This window comes from Onychostruthus taczanowskii, unplaced genomic scaffold (genome assembly GCF_017590055.1).
Source record: "Onychostruthus taczanowskii isolate IOZ18803 unplaced genomic scaffold, ASM1759005v1 scaffold10, whole genome shotgun sequence".
NCBI classification, from domain to species: Eukaryota; Metazoa; Chordata; class Aves; order Passeriformes; family Passeridae; genus Onychostruthus; species Onychostruthus taczanowskii.
The window spans coordinates 16,671,700-16,694,762 of NW_024496526.1; the positions used below are offsets into that span (position 1 = coordinate 16,671,700).

At 40.5% G+C, this 23,063-nt stretch overlaps 1 protein-coding gene across 25 annotated transcripts in view; it reads right to left on the reverse strand.

The window, feature by feature from the left end:
* NEB (nebulin) overlaps positions 1–23,063 on the reverse strand; it is a 92,140-nt gene that overhangs the window by 66,174 nt on the left and 2,903 nt on the right. For all 25 annotated transcript variants that reach the window (XM_041404800.1, XM_041404991.1, XM_041404982.1 and 22 more), the window contains exons 4-36: positions 20,613–20,657; positions 19,275–19,487; positions 18,818–18,925; positions 18,579–18,683; positions 18,182–18,286; positions 17,979–18,083; positions 17,250–17,354; positions 16,116–16,220; positions 15,831–15,938; positions 15,319–15,435; positions 14,580–14,681; positions 14,390–14,497; positions 14,188–14,292; positions 13,702–13,803; positions 13,366–13,470; positions 12,691–12,798; positions 11,901–12,212; positions 11,207–11,413; positions 10,435–10,539; positions 10,216–10,323; positions 9,750–10,061; positions 9,164–9,370; positions 8,777–8,881; positions 8,067–8,174; positions 7,549–7,860; positions 7,150–7,356; positions 6,611–6,715; positions 5,697–5,804; positions 4,428–4,739; positions 4,030–4,233; positions 3,471–3,575; positions 3,023–3,130; positions 2,319–2,630 (exon numbers count right to left, since the gene is read on the reverse strand). In XM_041404800.1, the coding sequence (XP_041260734.1) occupies positions 2,319–2,630; positions 3,023–3,130; positions 3,471–3,575; positions 4,030–4,233; positions 4,428–4,739; positions 5,697–5,804; positions 6,611–6,715; positions 7,150–7,356; positions 7,549–7,860; positions 8,067–8,174; positions 8,777–8,881; positions 9,164–9,370; positions 9,750–10,061; positions 10,216–10,323; positions 10,435–10,539; positions 11,207–11,413; positions 11,901–12,212; positions 12,691–12,798; positions 13,366–13,470; positions 13,702–13,803; positions 14,188–14,292; positions 14,390–14,497; positions 14,580–14,681; positions 15,319–15,435; positions 15,831–15,938; positions 16,116–16,220; positions 17,250–17,354; positions 17,979–18,083; positions 18,182–18,286; positions 18,579–18,683; positions 18,818–18,925; positions 19,275–19,487; positions 20,613–20,657 (4,983 nt within the window). The remainder of the gene's footprint in view (positions 1–2,318; positions 2,631–3,022; positions 3,131–3,470; positions 3,576–4,029; positions 4,234–4,427; positions 4,740–5,696; positions 5,805–6,610; positions 6,716–7,149; positions 7,357–7,548; positions 7,861–8,066; positions 8,175–8,776; positions 8,882–9,163; positions 9,371–9,749; positions 10,062–10,215; positions 10,324–10,434; positions 10,540–11,206; positions 11,414–11,900; positions 12,213–12,690; positions 12,799–13,365; positions 13,471–13,701; positions 13,804–14,187; positions 14,293–14,389; positions 14,498–14,579; positions 14,682–15,318; positions 15,436–15,830; positions 15,939–16,115; positions 16,221–17,249; positions 17,355–17,978; positions 18,084–18,181; positions 18,287–18,578; positions 18,684–18,817; positions 18,926–19,274; positions 19,488–20,612; positions 20,658–23,063) is intronic.

A 23,063-nucleotide genomic window follows, 5' to 3' on the forward strand; every position in this document is an offset into this window, starting at 1 on the left:
AGCAACTTAGCAAGTTCCTCACTCCAAGCAACCTCATCCCCTACCATGCAAAGTGGAACATGTTCCATTGGGTCGAACCAACAGCTTGTGCCACTTAAGTGACTCTGGATAAGTTCAGCTCCCAGAAACCTGTCTGCTGCTATCAAACAATCCACAAATCTCCTCCCTCTATCTTCTTGATATTGCCAGTAAAGACCTACCCCATTTCTCAATCTGCATCTGGCAGAACATTGGAGGAGCCTTTTACCCCATCTCCGAAGGCTCTACATACCATTCTCAGCTGCACAATTTTTTGCCTTTGCCAACTCTTGGTTCTCCATAAGACAAGGATTTTAATTCCCTTGACCTTCCCTTGCCACACAGAGCGCCTTAAACCAGTAGGACAGACAACCCAAGTCTGTCATTCAGCCAGTGAAGAACAACTCACATCACTCCTCTCCCTCTCCATCTTCTCAGTATCCCCAGCAAAGACCTGCCCCATTTGACATTCTGCAGGTGGCAGAGGCATGGGAGGTGCCTTACATCACCCAAGACCCTCTGTATCATGTATTATTGCACCCAGAGCTTGCCACTGCCATTGTTGGTCCTCCAAGGCAAATATTTTACTCTGTTGCCCTTCCCCTGCCTTACTGTAATAAAGGTCCCAGACACAACTCTCCCCATAAAATGTTCATGGCAAGAAAGCATTCTTCTGTGGCCGTGAAGCATGACCCTACACAAACATCATCGCTGACTGTCCATGTCAAGAACGGCCACAACACAATCTCAGTCCCTCAGAATCAGCAAAGAATTATTGTCCCCATAAGAACCAGTTCCAGCAGAGGAACAGAACACAAGAGAGACTTGTGGTTGAAACATAGCCAGTGAAGAACAACTCACATCACTCTGAAGGTCGTACACTGTCTTGGCATGGACAACATCGTTCTGGTCTGGCTCAAATCAACCCAAACTACTGAGAAAATAAAATGTAACTACACAGAGTGTTACAGGGAAGATTAAATAAAGACAGCAAACACATACAGGAATGCAATTTTGTATTAATGCCTAAGAATAAAAAAAATTATGCTATTTTATACAGCTTTAATTTTTAAAGGAAAACTTGGTTTGGGTTTTCTTTCCTCATGCACAGCTCAGCTGTGTAGCTGCAGAGTAGGGCCATGCAGACGGGCAGTGCTGAGGGCAGCCCAACACCTCAGAACTACAGGTGGATGCACGAGGAGATACACTCACAAACCCAGGAGGGACCCAGCTTTGGGCTACGGCCATCACCCAGCTCCCACAGCTACTCTTCCACACCACCTAGGCCTTCCCTTGCAACACTGCACACCCACAACTTGCACAGACAGTTACAGGTAGACAGTGTGAACAAAAACATTGATGGACGACTGAAGGGCACTGACAGGTAATGGATTTGTTGCCTCCATTTGGCTCAGTTGCAAACCCTGGGTTCAACTGCCAGTACGGGGCACCCATGTGACAATGTGTGCCATGAGGGCTGCTGTGCACTCACATCACTGGCGATGTCCCGGGAAGCTTTGGCAGACTTGATGGGAATGGCATCTGCCCGCATGTCGTAGCCCTTCTTCTTCTCCTCCTCCATCGCCTGCTTGTACAGTTTCTGGAACAGACACCACCAGGCCCTCAGACAACGCTGCTGCCCGGACAGCGCCCAGGGACACTCACTGCACCCTCAGCAACCACCCACCTCGCTGAAGTTCACTTTGTTCTGCTGGGCCAGCAGGATCCCAGGGGTGTCTGGCATGATGTGAATGCTGGTTTTGTCCTTCTCCCAGGCTGAGATGTACGAGCGCTGGGAAAGGAGGACAAGAGGAAACAAGAAAACATGAGTTTAGGGAAACAAACTCAATGAGAAAATCAGCTCTGTGAATCAAAGCAAGAGGTCTCCACTTTGCACTGACTCAGGAACTCTTGCCCTTTCCCCAAAGCTTTCCAATGCTTCACCCTTTTCTACTGCTCCAACCACAAAAAAAATAGAGTTTTATCTCAAACAAGAAGAAAAGGACACAAACAGCTCAGCAATCTCCTCACTCCAAGAAATCCCAACTCCCACCAATGGATGTTCTTAATGGAACATGTTCCACTGGGTCAACCCACCAGCTGCCCATTCAGTGTTTGGACCCAGCCCCTATGGCTCTCCACTGCCCTCAGCATTTGTCTTTCCCAGCTGCTGGTTCTCCATAAGAAAAAACTTGACTCCATTACCCTTTCCCTGCCACACAAACTCCTCCTTCAGAACCAGAACCGAACACTGGGCAGAAAACCCAAGGTTGTCACATAGCCAGTAAAGAACAACTCACATCACTCTGAAGGTCATACACTGTCTTGGCATGGACAACATCGTTCTGGTCTGGCAGGCAGGTCCAGCGGTGCAGAGGGTGCCGGTAATCGGCATCGCTCACCAGCTCCTGGCATTTCTTGGCCAACACAATGCCCAGCATGTCCACAGGGCTGCTGAAGTTGGTCTTGGACTTCTCAAAGGCTTTCTTGTACTCCCTGTCACTCTGGATCTTGGCCACGTGCATTGACCACATCATCTTGGGGTCGTCCTCGATGTTCCTGGCCCCAATGTGGTGGCCCAGCTGTTTTCTGTATGCAGTTTTGTATTTGTACTAATTGAACAACAGAAACAGAACAATAGAAACAATAATTACCACTTCTTTCCAAGCTGCAATTTCAGTTTCTCTGTTGTTAATACAGTAGTTAATCATTTTGAATCTAACATAGTTTAACTTGCTTCTCTTTTTGCCCAAAGTTTTTAGCATTTGTTATAACATCCAGGTGATATTATGGGATTCTTCATAGCAAAACACTATCATCTTTATATTATTGTATTTAATTTAATTAGCTGTACACCATTAAGAATTATACAAGCTTTGGGGTGGGCAGCAACACCACTGTGTTAGTATTTTACATATCTCCTCCTGTTACATAGAAACTATTTTTCTCCAAGATTATGTGCCCCCTCTGTGCCCCACTCTGATTTTCCCTCTGCAAGACCCACCTCGCTGGCTATGTCTCGAGATGCCTTGGCTGCCTGGAGAGGGATGGCATCAGGAGGGAGGTCGTAGCCTTTCTTCTTCAGCTCTTCATATCCTACCTTGTAACGTTTCTGTTAGAGAAGGAATCAAAGGAATTAATGCAGATGAAACTCTCTAGAGAGTTTTTCAGTGCTACAACTTTCCACCTCTGACTATTGAAAGGAAAGCATGGGTTTCACACAGTTTACTTAATTAAATTAAACTCCATACCTTGCTATTAATGACAGATATTTTATACCCTTGGATATTAAATATTTTCAAATTACAATTTAAATGTTTTCTGATTATTTCATTGAAGATCAAAATTTTCTTTTAGCAACTAGATTAATCTGAATTATTCCCAGAGCTTTCTGTAGAGGTGAGTAATACAACCCTGTGATTCTCTCTACCCAGTTTCAAATGCAAACTTACATCACTTGTGTTAATCAAGTTTGATTTAGCCAACAAAATTTCAGGTGTATCAGGCATGATGTGAACCTTAGTCTTGTCCTTGTTCCAAGCTTCCTTGTAGAGTATCTGAAAGAGACACAAACAAAAACCTGGTCTGATCCAAGGTTCACCTGCACAGTAGTAATTTCAGTTCACCTTTTCTCTAAATCAGCAAAGAAAAGATATACTGAGCAAGAATTAGGGATGTGTACAAAATAAGACAGTAAAATCAAATAATACAGTAACTTCTTACTGAAATGCAACCTTTTTTCTTCTTTACATCCATGTAATGCCAAGGAAACAGCATTGAAACAATGTATTTACATACTGCTTACTAAAGGTCTTATTTGCAGTTATACTGAGTAAATTATCAGCACTCAAGATTTTCATATTATGAACAAGGCACAAAAAGCAATGAGGCCCTGACTATAAACACCTGCTATCTGGATATTTTAAGTGCATGTTCTGAACCAGAGATCCTTTTTAAAACGTGTATTATTAATTTATTGAATCCTACATTCTGTCTCTAGAGGCAACTTACATCACTCCTATTTTTGGCATTAGATTTTGCCAAAACAACATCCATGGCATCTGGGATACTTGTGAACTTAATCGTGTCTGGGTGCTGCCGGTACTTCTTGTCACTCAGTATTTCAGAAGCTTTCTTGTTCTTTTCAGCTTCCAGAGATCCCAAAGGACTCCATCCAATGCCTCTGAGCCACTGCAGATCCGACTTATACAGGTTCTGTTAAGGGTTAAAATCAAAACCATAGCAGATTATTTCACTGTTCATTGGTTAAACCCTATGAAAAGTCTAACTGGCAGTTTAGCTCCAATCTGATCTATACTGATATCAAAAGTGAGCCATCAAAGATGCTTTCCAACCAGCAGTAATTATTTTACGTGGGAGTAAGTGAATTAAACCCAGAGGGAGCTTACATCACTCTGCAGCTCGTTGACCCTCTTTGCCTCGGTGACATCGACCTGGTCTGGCAGACAAGTCCAGCGGTGCAGAATTCGTTTGTAGTCCACATCACTGACCAGCTCCTGACACTTCTTGGCCAGAAGGAAGCCCAGCATGTCCACAGGCATATTAAACTTGGTCTTCCACTTTTCAAAGTCTTTCTTGTACTCCCTCTCACTCTGCATTTTAGCTACTTGCATGGACCACAACATCTTGGGGTCATCCTGCAGGCTGCGGAATCCGATGTGATGTCCCTGCTGCTTGCGGTATCCTTCTTTGTACTTGAACTGCAATGGCAAAGGTGGCACCACTCAAACCACAGTGACAAACATGGAAGTGACAAAACACCAATGGACTCGCTCATCTTAATGCTCCTCATGAAATTACCCCTGGAAGTGTCCAAGGCCAGGTTGGGTGGGGCTTGGAGCAACCTGGGATAGGGGAGTGTGTCCCTGCCCACAGAAAGGGTGGAACTGAATAATCCTTGCTGTGCCTTCCAACCCAAACCATTTTGTGATTGTATAAACAAGCAACTTGTTATGGGCTCTCATGTAAAGTTTTAGCAGCCCCTTGTCTAATGTGCATCACTTGGTGTCAGTGAATGCTCTCTCTGGGAAAGAAAGAGTCCTTGGAAAGGAAGGGCGTGTGGCAATAGGAATAGTCTCCTGTGCCCTCTGACTCAGAACTCCCTAATGCTGACACACTGAAATATTTTGATGAATAACATCATCAGCAATGAAAAATGATGAAATACAAAGATGCATGGGAAACATTTCCTAATGATTAATAAACTATCTTCTTTATTATATATGGTATTAGCTTTAAGAGAATTAATAAATTCTCCATCCCTAAAAATAAACAAATGCAGGAGTTGTGTTTGTACCAATTTATGGTAACAACAGTCCATGTGTCACCACATCTGTTTCAGAGTTGTAATGAGGATTTTTCTGGATAGGCACTGGGCTCAGTTAATTGGACCAAACTTGCTGCTGCTCTGAAAATGAAGCAGCCCAAAGAGCAGAAAACTCCTCCATTTTTATGACCAGACCAAACTTTGGACTTGGTAAGATGCCAGAGAAACCCTTGTTAAACTGGACAAAAACAGCTCAGGAAGGAGTTTTGTCAGTAATGTTGGTTTTGACTCCAAGCCACCTCTTAGCAGAGAGGTGTATCTCAAGTTGCTGTGATTCTAAGTTGTAACAACCAGGTCAGCATGCGTCACATTGAGTTAAAATGCTGCTTACATCACTTGCAATGTCCCTTGAAGCTTTGGCAGCTTTCACTGACATGGCTTCAGGTGTGAGGTCATAGCCTTTCTTTATCATTTCCTCCCAGCCAAGCTTGTAGAGTTTCTAAAATTGAAAACAATATTAATTAAAACCAGTAATATGTATGTCACCCGCTATTTAGATACACTAATGATCCAAATTCTGGTCACCTCACAGGCTTCAGTTATGAGAGAAGGTCTGCTAGAATGGAAACTGAGAAATGGGAAACTGATAAACAAGAAATGATGGTCTTCCAAAACTTAGGAGAGGGACTAAATAGTTTTTCACTATTCAGCAGCTTCCTACTGTAGTTTATCTTGATTTGAAACATATCTGGAGAATTTGAAACACATACATCAAGATAACTGAACACTTTTTGATTGCCTTAACAAACTTTTAATAAGGTTTTCACGAAGACATTTAACAGTCAAGTCAGTTTGTGCACAGTAGATTTTAAGTACAGGCATTCTTAAGTCAAAGGTTTGCCTCTGAGCAATGATGCAAAGCAAAACCTTGAGTGTTTTCTACTGGCACAATTGTCACTTTCTCCTATCTGAAAGATGAGAGAAAAGCTGGAATCACTGCATCTACTTCTTCCCATAGGTTAGGTTAAAAATATACACAATTAACTTGTAATTTTATAGTAAGGAATATTTAACATGACTGAATTCTATGCAAAGCATAGAGTATGGACTATATGCTTCCAGACTTCAAAAGCACAACTTATATTTTCCACACGTTATAATGCAATTCAGTCTGTTAGTTTGCTAGCCTGAAGCTGGTACTTATTTTACTCTGAAAATATTACCCACATGAAATTCTTGCCTGCGTTCTAAATCTCCAGTAGATATTAATTTAAAATGTTGATAAGATGTATCAAAACACTCTACCTGGCTGTAGTTTGTCTTGTTCTGTTTGGCCTGTAGAATATCTGGTGTGTCTGGCATCACATGGACCTGAGTTTTATCCTTCTCCCAGGCTTCGGTGTAAGCATGCTATGGACAGAAAGTCACATCAGATGTGTTAATATAAATGACAGGGTTTTCACCTTTCCATTTGAATATGGAAGAGTAAAAAGGTGAAGGTGCCGACTCAGATTTATTTCACTAATTAATGATCTAATCCAAAATCAGCTGAATTATTGTCCAGTCTTGCTTCTAATAAAACCAAACTGTTAAGATTTTCAGGACCAATTTTCAGGTCATTTCTATGAAAGAATGGGATGAATAGAGGTTGGAGAAAAATGAGAAAAGATTTCTTTAAGCAATGCTGTTTCATTGAGAAAAAAAAAGACAAAAAAAGAGGAGCCTGTGACAGTTGTTTTTCCCAGGGGAACGCTGCCACATAAAGGCGTGACAGAGATTTCCAGAGTGGTTATTGGAATGGATGAGATGTGAATGCCTGCCTGGCTTTTCCCCTAAATACTCACTTTGTTCATGATATTTGCATTCTGCTTTGCAAGGACCAGGTCCATGGCATCGTTCTGTTTGGTGAAGGGGAACATGCTGGGGTGCTGGCGGTACTTCCGATCGCTCGCAATCTCCGTGGCCTTCTTCGATTTCTCCACATCCAGAGAACCAATGGGACTCCAACCAATCCCCCTGAACCACTCCTTGTAATCCTGCTTGTACTCATTCTGCCAAACAGGACACAAAAGCAAGGCTGACAATGTACAAGCAGCTCATACGGAATAAAACAGTTATTTCCAAAATGCTGCCGTGATGGAAAAACAAAAGCCACAGAAAGAAGACAGCTCATAAAAAATAACCCTGTCCTTTCCAAACTGCAGCCACGGTGTGAAAACAAAAGTCACAAAAAGAAAACTTACATCACTTTGGATCTGATTCATGTTTCTGTACAGCTCCAGACTCATTGCATCTGGCAGGAGCATGTACTGGTGGATCAGGCGCTTGTAGTTGGTGTTGGTGACACGGTCCTGGGCCTCCTTGGCTGCCACCACGCTGAGGGCATCAGAAGGTGTCTGGTAATGAGTCTTGCTCGCCTCATAGGCCTTCTTGTACTCCCTGTCCGACTGCATCTTGGCCACTTGCATGCAATGGACAAGTTTGGGATCATCCTGGAGGCTGCGGAAGCCGACGAGTTTCCCCTTGTCTTGTTCATACCCTAATTTGTATTTATACTGGAAGAGAACAGAAGCAGAGACTTTGATTAATTTAGATTAGAAATTAAGGAAAAAATTCCTCCTTATGAGGGTGGGGAGGTCCTGGCACAGGGTGCCCAGAGAAGCTGGGGCTGCCCCTGGATCCCTGGAAGTGTCCAAGGGCAGTTGGAGCACCCTGGGATAGTGGAAGCTGTCCCTGCCCATTTTTTCTCCCAAGAACTTACATCACTGGCAATATCCCTGGAAGCTTTGGCAGCTTTGACAGGAATAGCATCAGCCCTGAGATCATATCCTTTCTTCCTGGTTTCTTCAAATGAAGATCTGTACATTTTCTGCAAAAAGAAAAAGAAACATCTTTTAAAAAAGCAAAACTTTACATGTTTTCCACATGCACTAGTATTGGTGAAAACTTACATCTATGAGGACGTCATCTTAAAAAATAAAAAGATATAAAAATGTCTATTTCTGCCCACGCTGCAGATGTGCATAATTACAAGCACTACTTTATTTAGCATAGGCGGATTTAACAAGCATTTAACAAAACCTGTCTATAATGTCATCTTTTACCAAAAATACAGGTCCTACCTACATTTTGAACCTTGTACAAAACTTTGTGCATGGGGAAATAAAACAACCAGTAATAAAATAATAAATACAGTAACAAACATGAACAGTACTCAAAGTCTACTGTATTTTGTTAGCAACTGTTATATTTTAATGGTCTGCATGAACACTTCACAACCTCACTATAAACATGGCTTTTTCTTGGCAATTCTGGGTATCTAATTTTGGGAAAGGAAGCAGGGAAAAGGAAAATTAATAGGTTTCGTAAAATTACTACAGGTTAGCAAGATGAGACTTTTGCATGCTCTCATCTCACGTATTCCTAATCAAAAAATAAGAGCAAGGTCACTGCCCTACAGACAATACTCACTTCACTTAAATTGAATGCATTTGCTTTTGCTAAAGCAATCTGTGGAATATCTGGGGTGATGTGAATTTTCTTTTTGTCTTCTTCCCAGGCTTGTTTGTATTTGTGCTGGAAGGATTAAAATAAATTAGAGACCTCAGCATCTGTTGTAATTATTAAATAAAACAATTTAAAATACTATTTTCCACTTGAAATCTAAACTGCCATGACAATGATGTGTTACTACCACAAGAGCAACATTTATCTTTTTATTTTAGCACTTACAGCACATTCATTAGCTACAAAATAAAATCCTGTTTTCTAAAGCTCTGCATACAATAGGGTTGACTGTTAAATCAGATGTAGATTGTTGCCTGCTTCTGAAATGAATTCTGATGAGCACTTTCTTACCTCATCCATGATTTTGGCATTATTTAAAGCCAAGACCATGTTCATGGAATCCATAGGAACAGAGTACTTCAACTTGTCTGGATGCTGGCGATATTTCTTCTCACTCAAAATTTCCATGGCTTTTTTGTTCTTCTCAGCTTCCAGGGAGCCCAGTGGGAGCCACCCAACACCCTTCATAGTTTCATCATACTCTGCTTTGTATTGATTCTGCAGGCAGAAAGTAGATAAAAACCAGTATGAAGCACAAAATAGCTCATAAATTTGGAAGTACAAGATAAAATGTATTAAGGAAAAGTGAAGCTTTTCCTGTCTTGGTCTGCACATAACTATTGCTCCTGAAGAGCCTGATGGAGTACATATTCATAAAATTGCTTATTTCTAAGCTCAAATTCATTAATGAAATATTTCAGAGTCTAGGAAAAATAAAACTGCAGTAATTGTTGAAAGACTTGTATAATTTACTACATTTTCATAGATACCTGGCCTAATTCCACTAACAAAATAATGCTATTTAACTTACAGTGTTTTTTCATAAACTAAGCACCTTTGTATTTACAATGCAGAGGCTGAAGAACTTCTTACTTACATCACTTTGTAACTGCATCATGTTTTTGGCCAATTCAATGCTCATAGCATCTGGCAGGACGTTGTAGGTGTGGATTAAGTTCTTGTAGTTTGCATTTGTAGCCACTTCCTGAGCTTTCTTAGCTGCCACCACACTGACCATGTCAACTGGAGTGTGGAAGTTAGTCTTGGCCTTCTCATAACCCTTTTTGTACTCTCTGTCAGATTGCATCTTGGCCACCTGCATGAAGTGGACCAGCTTGGGGTCGTCCTCCAGGCTGCGGAAGCCGATGTGCTTCCCTTTGGCCTTCTCGTAGGCCAGTTTGTATTTATACTGAGAGCAGGAAAGAGAAAGAACAGCAAAAAACCTCAATTAAAAAATGCAATATTAAGCTCTGCTTTATAACTGAAGAAACAGATCACAAGATCTCAGGTATAGTAATTTAATTTAATTAAGTCATGGAATGGTATCACACAACCAGACTCACATCGCTCGCGATGTCCCTGGAGCTCTTGGCTGCTTTTATGGGAATTGCATCTGGCTGCAAGTCATAACCCTTCTTCTTGTCCTCCTCCCATCCAGCTTTGTAAAGTTTCTAAGTTGTGAAAGAGAACAGGTGTCATGAAGGCAGAACTCTGAAGTTAAACATTTTCAAAGAAGGCATTAAAAGGACAGTGGGAGGCCCACTGTGAGCACAGCAACTCACATCACTCATGGTCATCTGGTTCACTTTGCACTGCAGGATTTCTGGGGTGTCTGGCATCACATGAATGCTGGTCTTCTCTTGGTTCCACTTATCTGTGTACAGCCTCTGCAATTACAAAGGAATTGTTAGCACTGAAAAGGCACTGAACTCATAAAAGAGTTTGCTTTTGTTCTGCTCGTTTGCGATAAATAATATTTCCTAGAAATATTGTACACCAGAAATAACCTTCACAGAGCTGCTGAGGAGCAATGTTATCTTCCTCCTTTCTTTAGTATTGTAAGAAATTTGCACAGTATGTTTTGATAATTATAAATATTGAAACTGGAAGTTTCCAATATGTGTTCTTCCCTGCATTAATGGGAAGCAGAATTTATTTTCACAGGTATTCCTTCCATGGAAAACAAGGAATAAAGACAGTGGTGTCCTGGATAACTAGAGATAAGTGTAAAGAACACCACTTTCCAGGATACTTGTACAAAACTAACAGAATTCCAGGTTTTCTGCAGCTCACTTATCGTGAATACGTCCTACAGAAAAAGCATTATCAAAGCATTATAAATCTGGAAAAGAAATCTTTAATCTTTAGAAACAGAAAACGAAACTCCCTTAATTATGAGCAGTCAGAGCCTCACCATGATCTCTCAGTGTCCAGTCTTACCTAAGGAACTACCACACCCACTGGAAATTTTAATAATTCCAGTGGGAATGCACCTTGCCCCACAACTTTGCAAGACAAAGACCCAAACTTTAGGTCAATTCAACAGCTCCCCACCTTGTTCATGGTCTTGGCATTTTGCTTTGCCAGCACTTGTTCCATGGCATCCATGGGGATGGAGAACTTGAGCTGGTCGGGATGCTGGCGGTATTTCTTCTCACTGAGAATCTCCGTGGCTTTCTTGGCCTTTTCTACATCCAGTGACTGAATTGGGACCCAGCCAACTCCTCTCAGCCAGTTATTGAAGTCAGATTTGTACAGATTCTATTCAAAAATAAACAAGAAAAACACAGTGAAGCAAGAAAAAATAGTGTCTATACACATAAAACAGGTAAAGCCTTAAAACTTCCCCTGGACATTCCTTTTTGGGGGGCAATTTAGATTTAAGTATAGATAAATACTGATAGAGTCAGTATTTAGGAGAAATAAAATCACAGCAATTACAATCTTACTACAAAAAACCACATAAATTAGTAAAACATGCTCATTTGCTGGGGATATGCCAAATATGGAGAGATGTAAAAAAAGTTGTTACTTGCTAGGTAAGTTTCCTAGAACTTAATAGCTGCACATAATTCTGATAATGTTTGGAAAATAAATGGTTCCAGACCAGCCACTTACATCCCTACCTACTGTTAATCCAATATAATACATACTGGATTATAGAAATTAATTTTTTAGCCTTAAAACATTAATGTTGTCATGAAGTCACGATGAGAATTAAAAATGGAGCTGATTCTTGATGACATACATCACTCTGAAGCTGCATCACATTTTTGGAGAGCTCCAGGTTCACAGAATCAGGCAGGAGGGTGTAATTGTGAATTGGCTGCTTATAGCCAGTGTTTGTCACCACTTCCTGGGCTTTCTTGGCAGCTGTCACGCTGAACATATCCAGAGGAGAGTGATATTTGGTCTTGGTGACTTCATAATCCTTCTTGTATTCCCGATCCGATTGGATTTTGGCCACGTTCATGTAGTGAACAAGTTTGGGATCATCCTGCAGGCTCCGGAACCCGACCTGTTTGCCTTTGTCTTTCTCGTAGGATTCCTTGTACTTGTACTAGAGACAAAGGAAAAACAGCTTTACCCACTTGGGAAAGGGAAAACACATTTTGGATGGATTTAGAACACTGAGTTTCAAAGCACTAATGCTGCAGTTCATTCTGGAACCTCATAAATGGTTTTTACGACAGCACAGGGTTATTTAGGTCAAAAAAAGGAAGAGGATTATTGGATTTTTCAGCTTGTCTTGGCACTTGGTACATATTTCAACCCACACCTGCAGCTACAAGCCCTCCCTCACCACTGTCATTGATGCAGGCTTGCAACTCCCAGGGATATTCAGCTTTTAATTAAGACTACGATAATAATAAATTACTGAACAGCTTCACCAAACAATCCAATATCCAATTAGAGATGTTTGAGTCGCTTGTGACCTTTTGCTAAAGCAGGAGTACAGGACTCCAGCACAGGTAAATAATAATAAATAATGAAATGCAGGAGGGGTAAGTGTTCTACTGGATGTAAATCCTACTTACATCACTTGCAATATTCCGAGAAGCTTTAGCAGCAATAATTGGAATGGCATCTGGTTTCAGATCATAGCCTTTGGCAAGGGTTTTCTTCCAGTCTGCTTTGTAGTTAGCCTTGGAGGGAAAAAAGGGAAGAGTTTGCAGTGTCAGGAATAGCAATTCTAATAAAGGGTTTAAGCCCATGTTCTTCTTAGAGGAGATTTTATTACAAGAATTAAAATACCCAGTTTTGTCCATGTAATCTCAAGGAAAAAATGTTAACCTGTACACAAACTACAGTTTTATTATAAAAAATAAATCTACTACAAATATAATAATGAATTTCACAAGCATTTTTACACTTTTTATTTAGAACAACTCTATCAGTGGCCTTTTTGGCCTTTCTTATGCAAAATCCTTTTTCATTTGACTGAACCTTCAGAGATTTTTTCCTGTTAGCTTCAAACTCAGCCTTCATGCTCTAAAGGAACTGGAGAAAGCAGCCTGGCTGTTTTTCTGGGTTTTTTTTTTTTATCAGTCCAGCCAGACTACTAAAATTCCAAGGCTATTAAGGGAGATGTCAGTTTTTATCTCATTCCTGGAAAGATGATAATGCCACCAAAAAATTTAACATCACAAAGGCAATAAAACTGATACCATCAGTGGAGAGCTTCATGGTGTTGAAATTCAAAATGTACTCACATCACTGATGTTGTAGGCATTAACTCTAGCCTGGATGAACTGGGGCACATCAGGAGGGAGGTGGTACTTGTGGATAATTTCTTCCCCTTTGGATTTATACAATATCTGCAAAGAAAAATAAAGGAAGATATTTAGCAGCCCAATTTCTAGACTGTGAATTGAAAAACTATTTTTAAAAATCTGATTTCCAGGGGATGTTCTGCTGGAAAAAAAATTGTAAATACACACAGCCACCTACACAATTATTGCAGGAGTGCTCTTAAAGCTGGAGGATGAAGTGAAGGTGGGCACAGGGCAGAAACTGGGAATGTCACAGGGTTTCCAAAGTTTACTTACATCACTCAGCTGTTTGCTGTTGATCTCTGCTTGCTTCTGTACTGGAGAGTCAGTCACTGAAGTGAATTTGGTTTGATCAGGATGCTTTTTTTTGTAGGTGTACTGAAAGAAGATAAAATATTTGTAGAAAACACATATAAAGTATTTTCCAAGTATTGATAAAACAAATAAAATTATTAATAAATTAAGTACTTTTAAAGCATTAATTTGAAAAAAATATTGATTTAAGCAGGTGAATGCTTGAGGTTCATTCTTCATTCTGGTTCTACTGCTCTCATTTTATGGGTTTACTTGTTATAAAAAGGATTGTGCTATATCTGTTTTGATCACTAGATGTCACAAAAGGCCCTAAAATAGAGATGAAGCTGTTTGTTTTTTTTAAAAAAAAGCCACGTATGGCAATGAGGCCAAACTCAGAATCATTGATGTTACCAGGGATCACTCAGTTAATTTTTCTGTGGTGAACAACTGCTGCCCTGTACTCACATCTTTACATTGCTCCAACTTCTTGATTGCTTCATACTCTTGAGTTATGGTCTGAGGGAAGTAGCACTTTGTCTTTTCCTCCTCATAATCTGCTTTGTAATTTTTCTAGGAACAAGAGCAACATTCAGTAAGGAACCACAACAAGTAAGCTTTGTCTGAGCTGCCAGAGTGAAGGGGAAAACAAAACGATTGCCACACTTACATCACTTTTCATAGCTTCAACCTTCATGCAGTGGATTTGATGTGGGTCCTCAAAGCTGCCCAAGTAGTGCCCCAAAATATTCTTCTGATATGCATCTTTATATTTAACCTGCCAAAATAACCATGAGTTGAGAGGCAAAAGGAATCAAGAGGGTCAGTAGTGAAGGATAAACCCCAAGTGAAATACCTACATCACTAAAGTTCTTCAGAGCAGCATCAGTCTGGAACTTGGGTGTCTCACAGTAATTCATCTTGTTTCCTCTGGACTGTTCATAGGCTTCTTTGTATAATTTCTGCAAATCAAATAATACCAGATCATGCAGGAGATTTCCCTGTAAGTCACCTCCACCACGTTAAAAATGACAAGAGTAAAACAGAGAAATGGTTCCAAAGAAAAGCTTTCCCACAGGACTGAGAAACAGATGGCACTGTTTTCCCACTGGTCTTTAAAAATAACTTTTTTTAGGTTTATAAGGAAAGACAGAAAGGTCGGGCTAATGATTTTTGGACTTCTGACACTGAGAAATATTCAATCTCTTTTCATACAAATAAAAGTGGAATTGAGAAGACCGTTACAGTGAATAACCAGAACATAATATAAAAATATTATATAAAAGCACCACATATATTATCATTATTAGCTGAAATTCCTTAAAACAGTAAGGGAAGAACTGTCCTTTTGTGATTCACTATCCACAAAGATCTAAATGAACTATCCACTAATTAACCATCCATGTGCCACTGCTGTTGCTACACCCATCTGTGGAGAATTCATTCTTTACCTGAATTGTTCTGGCTGGTGCTATCTCATTATAAATATGGGTCTACAAAACAAAAAATACTACAAAGGGGAAGCCTTGTGAAGAAATGGTGAGTGTGGTTTCTGGTACAAGACTGAAAATGATGTAGCTGCACACTGATAATACTCACATCACTCAGAATATTTCCTGCAGTTTTTAATTGCTTCAGCAATGGGTTCTCTGTAGCAGGGAGCACATTATAATCTGCAATAGCTTTCTTCTTTTCATAGTCTGCTTTGTATTTGAACTTGAAAGAATAAAAATTTAAAAAAAGAGGTTTTAAAAATCACTATTGAAAGCCAAATGCTCACTAACCTGTGCGGCTGCCCAGAGCAGCTGTGGCTGTCCTATCCCTGGAAATGTCCCAGGCCAGGCTGGATGGGACTTGGAGCAACCTGGGACAGGGAAAGTGTCCCTGCCCATGGCAGGGTGACACTGCGTGGTATTTAAGGTCCCTTCCCACCCAAACCATCCTGTGATATGAATCTATTATATAATCTTCAACTTTCCATGAAAAATGCTCCTGTTATTTAACTTATGGTGGCAAACGACCATGAAAGGTCTTGCCAAAAGAATTCCAGCACAAGCTTGTGTGAGTTCAGAACTGCCCCCAGGCTGAGCAGGTGGCATCAGCTCCCTCACCTTGCTGACGTTTTCTGAAGCTCGTTTGTTGGCTTCATATTCTGGAGTTTCAGTCTGCATGAAGTAGATTTGGTCTTTCATGTTTTCAAAGTCTTCCTGGTATTTCCTCTGTTAGGAACAGAGACAGACAGAAAACAACACATTAATTACATTTAATTGTAAATTAGACACCTACGGCAGGGATTATTTAGGAAATAAGCAATGCCACAAATGGAGCCTCAGTATTTTCCAAATGAACATAAACAGGGATAAAGCTGTTGAAGATTTTCTGCAGGATTCACTCACCATACTTAGATTTTCTGCATTCATTTTTGCAACTGCCACATCATAGCACGGAGTCTGACTCCACTTGCCTTTGACTTTGTTTTTATAGTCCTCATGGTAAATAACCTATAAGGAAACAAAACAATAAAACTGAATCACCAAGACACAGCTCCATTTTCACCTGACAGATTCATTTTCCTAAGCTGTCTTTTTAAAGCTGCTTCATAATTGATGCCTGCTTTATAACTATTTTAGCAGGTATGGTCAAAAACACCTTAAATATGATTTGGCCAAACCATTTCAGTGTTATTTCTCTTAGTACCTTCCCTGACCTAAAAAGGATAAATAAATAATCTCTAACATATCGTTTTAGTTCTGTTTTCTCCCTGGCCACATAATATTAGGATATTGCACATTAAGTCAGAATTTACTGGGATTGCTGCTGGAACTGGTTATAACCAAACCCTTCTAATTACCTGGTATTTATGATTTCCATTATTTATTCAAGCTCACAGAAATCAAGTATTAAAAGTTTAAAGACTTTTTCTAACAACAAAACACCTGCCTGAGTTTTGACTCAGGTGTTCCAGGGGCATTTTCAGCCACAGTTGCATTACTTTCCATAAAAAATAAAACTCCTCCAATACTTTTTTAACATTGCTGAAGAACACACATGCCAATTTGTTTTTAATTCTATATTTTATAGTTTTGAAGATACCTACAAAGCTTATTATTCTATTCATTTCAAAGAATTATGGTACTGGTCCTTTTTTTTTGCATGTTATAAAATTCTCTCGATGACAATTTAGCTTTTAAGCTATGGAAATATTAGATTAAAGAATTTTTCTCTAAATTAATTATTTTACCTTACAAAGAGGTTCAGTGCAATTTTCTTAGTGGTTTCTCCACCATGAGTGAATACTGCAACTCTCTAATCTTAAAATGCAGATAATTTTTAACACACAATAAAATAAATTCTAAAAAAAAAGAAATAGTTAAATTCGGAATGGAGTTAAAACATTACTTCCAAGATTATGCAACTTGGTTCCAATTTCTCCAGCAAAAATTGGTCTTCCTGTGTGTTATTCCTTTCCCTTAGGTACCTTTTTGCCTTTCTCCCTGCAGGAGAGGAGTTTGGGCAGAGGTTCTACTCACATCACTCAGCTGCCGTGTCACCTTCTTGGCTTGTTCCAAATCAGGGGGGTCTGGCAGAGAGGTGAATTTTGCTTTCCTTTCATCGTGCCCCTTTTTGTAGACAATCTGAAAGGATGGAAGAAATAAACATTTATTTGAGGATCACAGCATTGAACTCTGCTGCTACCACATTAATAAAAGGAGTTCTGCCCACAGCCCCTGCAGCAGGAATTCTTTGATCTGTGTATTACCAGGGAACTTCTGAACCTCTGCAAAATTCACTGAAATCTTCACATGAGAGCTGCAATCCCCTGTTGAAGAGTTCTGTGTATGTAAATATCAGCAAATCCCAGTCCCACCAATCCCTGACTTTTCTCATCACTGTTTCAGAGGCACATTTGCAGACCCACAAGAGTGAACTGGACTTGGAGACAGCCCTGAGAGTTTCTGCATTTGGGGAGTTACTCGAGGTCTTCTTGCTGATTTAACAAATTAATTATTTCATTCATTCCTAACCCAGCCTCAAACTACCAATGGCTTTATACTCCAATATGCTCTACTTTGTACTCTAGTATCAAATACATATTTTTCTGTGAAGTACCACTACTATCAGAGCTTCCTTAACACACTGTTATTTTCTGTTCCAGTGTGAAGCTTTTATGTCCAATCCAAGTCCGTGGCACGTCCCAGGTTACACCACAACCCACCAGCCTTTGGTACCCACATGCAAATCCCTGCTTTGATACTCACATCACTCAGAGTCTTCTGAGCCTGTGCCACCCTTCTGAGCTCTGGACTGTCATTGTAGGGATAAAACAATGTTTTGTCTGCATCCCAGTCTTCAGTATACAGTTTCTACAAGAAAAATTCCAGAATGCTCATTATTAATTAATTTCTGACATTGAAAGCTCAATTTACTTCAGCTGCTTAGATCTGTGGGTAGCTTTTCTTACCTTGCTGAACATTGCTGTGTTTTTTATTGCATTCACAAGCTCTGGAGCATCAGGGGGAAGCAGGTACTTGTCCTTATTCTCCTCCCAGTTCTGTTTATATAATACCTGGAAGGAAAGATCAGCAAGTTGGTCACTCTATCATTAAAAAATATTTACTTCTGTGAATAAACTACCTGCTTTAAGGATTTTTTTTTAATCAAAGTCTCAGAGCAGTAGCATCTGAAAAGAGTAACTGGAAATATTTAATATTATATTTACATTTGCCTTACCAACTTCTCTGCTATCCTTCCTGTGCTTCTAAACTGTTGTGTAAATGTTGCTTTAGCACCCTGAGCTCAAAACTTTGTTCTTGTCAGTAACCTCAGGATCCACCAGTGTTGGAAAGTCAGTCACTCACCTTGCTCACTTGCTGTGACACTTTCTTTGCATGTTCTATATCCATGGCCTTTTCATCCACGTGGCAAATGGTTCTGGCAACTTCCCCAGCCATGCGGTATTTAACCTGGAGCACAACAAAACTCATTGATTCCAGCAAAACTGACTGATTTTTTTAAAAAAACTCAGAATAATGACGTTTTCACCCTTCATATAAACACCCAGAACCTGGCTGAGCCTAGAAATGCACTTGTTACCCACCTCACTGAGCTGGTCCTGCACTTTCTTGATCCTCCGGATTTCTGGGGTATCGATTGTGGAAGCATACGGCTTTCCTTTTTCTTTTCTAAATTTTTCCTTGTACTTGTTCTGGGAAAAAATAATGATAAAAAATAAATAAGACATATCCCTGAGCTCTGGCAGAACCACATTAGCAATTATTGCCATATTTATCTGGTTAGGACAGGAATTTTGGACAGATTATTCAACAATATAAGCTAAAATTATACAACTATTACTTTAGCCAACTGAGTTTATTCCATCTGATTCAACAGGAAAAAATCCATCTCTAACTTGGATCACCTCTAAGTTATTATATTCTCCCCATGAGCTTAGTATTGATAAACCCAGACATTTCCAATATAACTATCAAACAACCCCTGAAAAACATTTTTAAAGCTGGTGTTCCTCAAGAAATAAGAGACATGGGACAACCTACCTCACTGAATAAGTCCTTCATTTTATTGCTGTGTTCCAGGTAAGGTGTCAGAAACTTGGATGGGTCCACTTTTGTCCGGATTGTCTTCTTCCTGATGGGAGGAGCTGCATCCTCCCCGGAGGGCTGGGTGTGCTCAGTTGTGTAGGTGGTGGTTGTGGTGGTCTCAGGGATTGAGTAGTCTGTGCTGATGGTCTCAGTGATCTCAGTGACCACCTGGAGATTAAAACAATTCAAAAACACTTGTTTTATAGCTGTAAAAGCCCATTAGGATAAGAATTTTCACTGCCCTGAGCTGGGTGTGCTCAGCTGTGTAGGTGGTTGTGGTGGTCTCAAGGCCTGAGTATCACCTGTGCTGATGGTCTCAGCGACCACCTGGAGATTTAAAAAAATTAAAAGCACTTGCTTTATAGCTGTAAAAATTCATTAGGATCCATGTTTTTCACTCCCCTGAGATGGTGAAAGGATGCTCTGCTCCATATGGAGACAGAAAATCAGGGACACTTTTCCTACTGGGATTACCATTGTGCTCCCTATATATCACCCACCCTAAAAATCCCATGAGGATTGAATTCTCTGGCTGGTTCCTGCATCAAACTCATGGAATTATTCTCCAGAGGGTCTGGGAGAGTGGGGCTCCAGCTGCCTCTGCTCTACATGCATTAATTTCCAATCAATTTAAATGCTTTATACACTTGCTTATCAATATAGTCATGCTGCAAGCAGTAATTTTAATACTAAGATTATAATGAAAAGCATCTAAAAATAATTAGCACAACTAAAAAAGCCGTCCAAAACCACCCAAATAAGTGTCAGGTTTTTTTTTGTATCAATTAGCTTTATAAAAAATTGTCTTTACAAAGGAATTCATGAAGGTCAGAGTTCTGAGAGTTATTTGCATCAATGAGACAGAGCTGAAAATGCACCAAGAATTAATAATTTCTATTTCTGCATAAACCCATGCATAAAGGATATTTCATGATAACCCAGCAGAGAGTTGGGTTATAGCTGTTTCAGAGGTAGAATTTCAAATTATGGCAATCACTCCTTGGTGACCCAAATATTTGTTACCAGTGACACAATGAAAAATCTGCAAAACTGTAATTTCTCAGTGAAATTACACAAGGTGAAGGGAACAGAAGTGATACATGTAAACTGATCTTAGACCATCACACAGCAGGGACTTGAAGCAAAAATAAATTATTAAGCAGCAATTGTTCACTGATATTTGTGTGCTTAACATGAAAAATTAAACCTCAGAATACAAAAGGCTGCTAATTTAGTGTTTCATGTTAATGACATGCATTTATGTGCTACACGCAGCATGACAGGGACCTTTACCTCGTGTGGCTCACCCTCCTCAATAATTGTCTCCTCAATGTAGTACTTTGGAAAAAAAAAAGAGAAAAAACATCATTGTTAGGCCAGATCAGCAAACTGTAGCTTCTGTGAAGCTGTTTTAAAACACATTTCTGGAGATAGAGGATTTTAGTTCACAGGTGCTTATGGAGTCATTTGGTAACTCTGAATATCTGTTCAAATTTTGCATTAATTATTGGATTTTTATTCCATACACTCCCCAACTAATAATCATCAAATAATTAATGGAAGATTGTTATCTAATTTTACCCACAAGAGGGAAGACGTTGATGACCACATTAAAAGAATCAGCATTTAAACCCAAGGATTTTCCTGATTTTTAATTGGTGATACTCATGACTGTTGTCCTCAGGGTTGCTCCTACAAGGACACCAACAATTTCTGGCTGCTGGTTAAACTTTGTTGCTGATCACAACTCTGAACCTGATGATTTTCCACCCATTTTACTGCCCATTATTCCCCCATAATTTATAATCTCATAAACTTGGGGATAAAACTACAAGGAGAGGTATCCCTAAAGCAGACCAGGTACACAACCTTCACTGGTCCCCCCTTGTCCAGCAGCTGTGATCTCATTACAAAAATTAATGAGGTTCATCAGCCATAGATTGCTCTTGGTAACTCAGTGTTCACTTCTCCACATGACCTTCATGTCTTTCATGTGTTTAAAAATAGCTTCTCAAAGGATTTGATCCACAGCCTTCCCAAAGAACAAAGGGAAGGTTTGAGGTTGACCAGCCTGTATCTTCCTTCTTGCCTTTCTTGAAGACCAAATGAAGCTGAACATTGCCCATGGATGTAGGAATGGAGCTTGTAATGTTTTAAATCTTTACATTTCTCCCAAGTTGTCTGCTCCTGCTTCCACCTTCAGTGGAAGCATATTTCTCTTTTTTTGTGTCATTTTCCTCAGTCAGGAGCTCCGTGTTCCTCTACTCCACCCTTCTGCTGTTTGATTTCTGCACTTTGGGCTGAGCTGTGTGCTCAGGGAAAATCATGCTGGAGGATCACCCAAGGATCCTGGCTGCCTTTGCTGTTTCCCACAGGATTTTCCTCTAGCATCCCCAATTCTGCTCTTCCAAAGTCTGGGATGATTCCACTCATTTTGCTCACTGCTCCCTGTATCTTCAGCTCCATTGTCCCACGGTCACTGCAGCCCTTGATCTGTGCATTTTCCACCAGTTCTACCTTGTTTGTGAGCACCACATCCAAAGGAGCATCTTTTCCAGCCGGGACAACAGAGTTGGGAAAGGATCTGGAGCCCCAGGATCGCCTGAGGGAGCTGGGAATGGGCTCAGCCTGGAGAAAAGGAGGCTCAGGGGGGCCCTTCCGGCTCTGCACAACTCCTGACAGGAGGTGCTGCCAGATCGGGCTTTGCTCCCAGGGAATAATCGACAGGACAATGGGAAACAGCCTCCGGTTGTGCCAGGGGAGGTTTTTGTTGAATTTTGGTGATTTTTTTTTAATTTATTCCCCGTCCGCCACTTCCCAGCGGCGGCCGCGAGGTGGCGCCGTCCCGCGGAAATGGCGGCGGCGCTGAGGGGGCGCCGGGGCCTGCGGCTCCCGCGCCTGCCCCGCTCAGAAATGACGGGAAAAAGCTTTTAAAAACATTGCTGCAGGATCGGCACCCGCTGTCTGCGGGGTGTGCTCCGCCTGCACTAAGAGAAAATGGAAAAATGCGGGTTTTATGGTGGAAAGTCTCCTCTAAGCGGTAATTGCTTGGGGTCGCTTGCCACAGCTGCGGGAACGGAAAACCCTTTGAAGCTAAAAAATTTCTCGTTAAAACTTAAGCCCCTTTCTGAGAGCTCTTCCTCAAAGTTAGTTCAAGGGACCAAGCCGTACTTCCCAAGCTGTGACATACTGGGTGTTCTGAGGTGATTTCCATTTTCCACAAACCTCCCACAAAACCTTCCTCAAACTTTCTACAAAACCTTTCACAAAACTTCCTACAAAATCTTCCATAAAAAAACCTCCCACAAACTTTCTACAAAACCTTCCACAAAATCCTCTGCGAAACCTTCCACAAGCTTTCCACAAAACCTTCCACAAACCCCCCTGCAAAATCTTCCACAAACTTTCTACAAAATCTTTGAAAAACCTCAGGTAACTCGGCAGCAAATGTTCGTATCACTCGCTGTGGATTTTTGCACATCCCAAGACAGCTACAACATCAAGTAATGGCTAGTAATTCCAGAGAAAGTTTAAAAATAGCATTTTAAAATCCTTGGTGATGCCTCAGCCACTCAATATTCAACGATCATGTCCTTCTCTTTCAGAAGGCGAATTTCTGATAAGTTTAAAATCTTGGATTGATACAGGAATTAAGAAAATTCTGGAAAGGCTTAAAATGGTATCAGATGCTGTTGTTCCTGTTTTATTTAGCATCTCACCAAGAGTATCCCAAGGGAAGTGGCT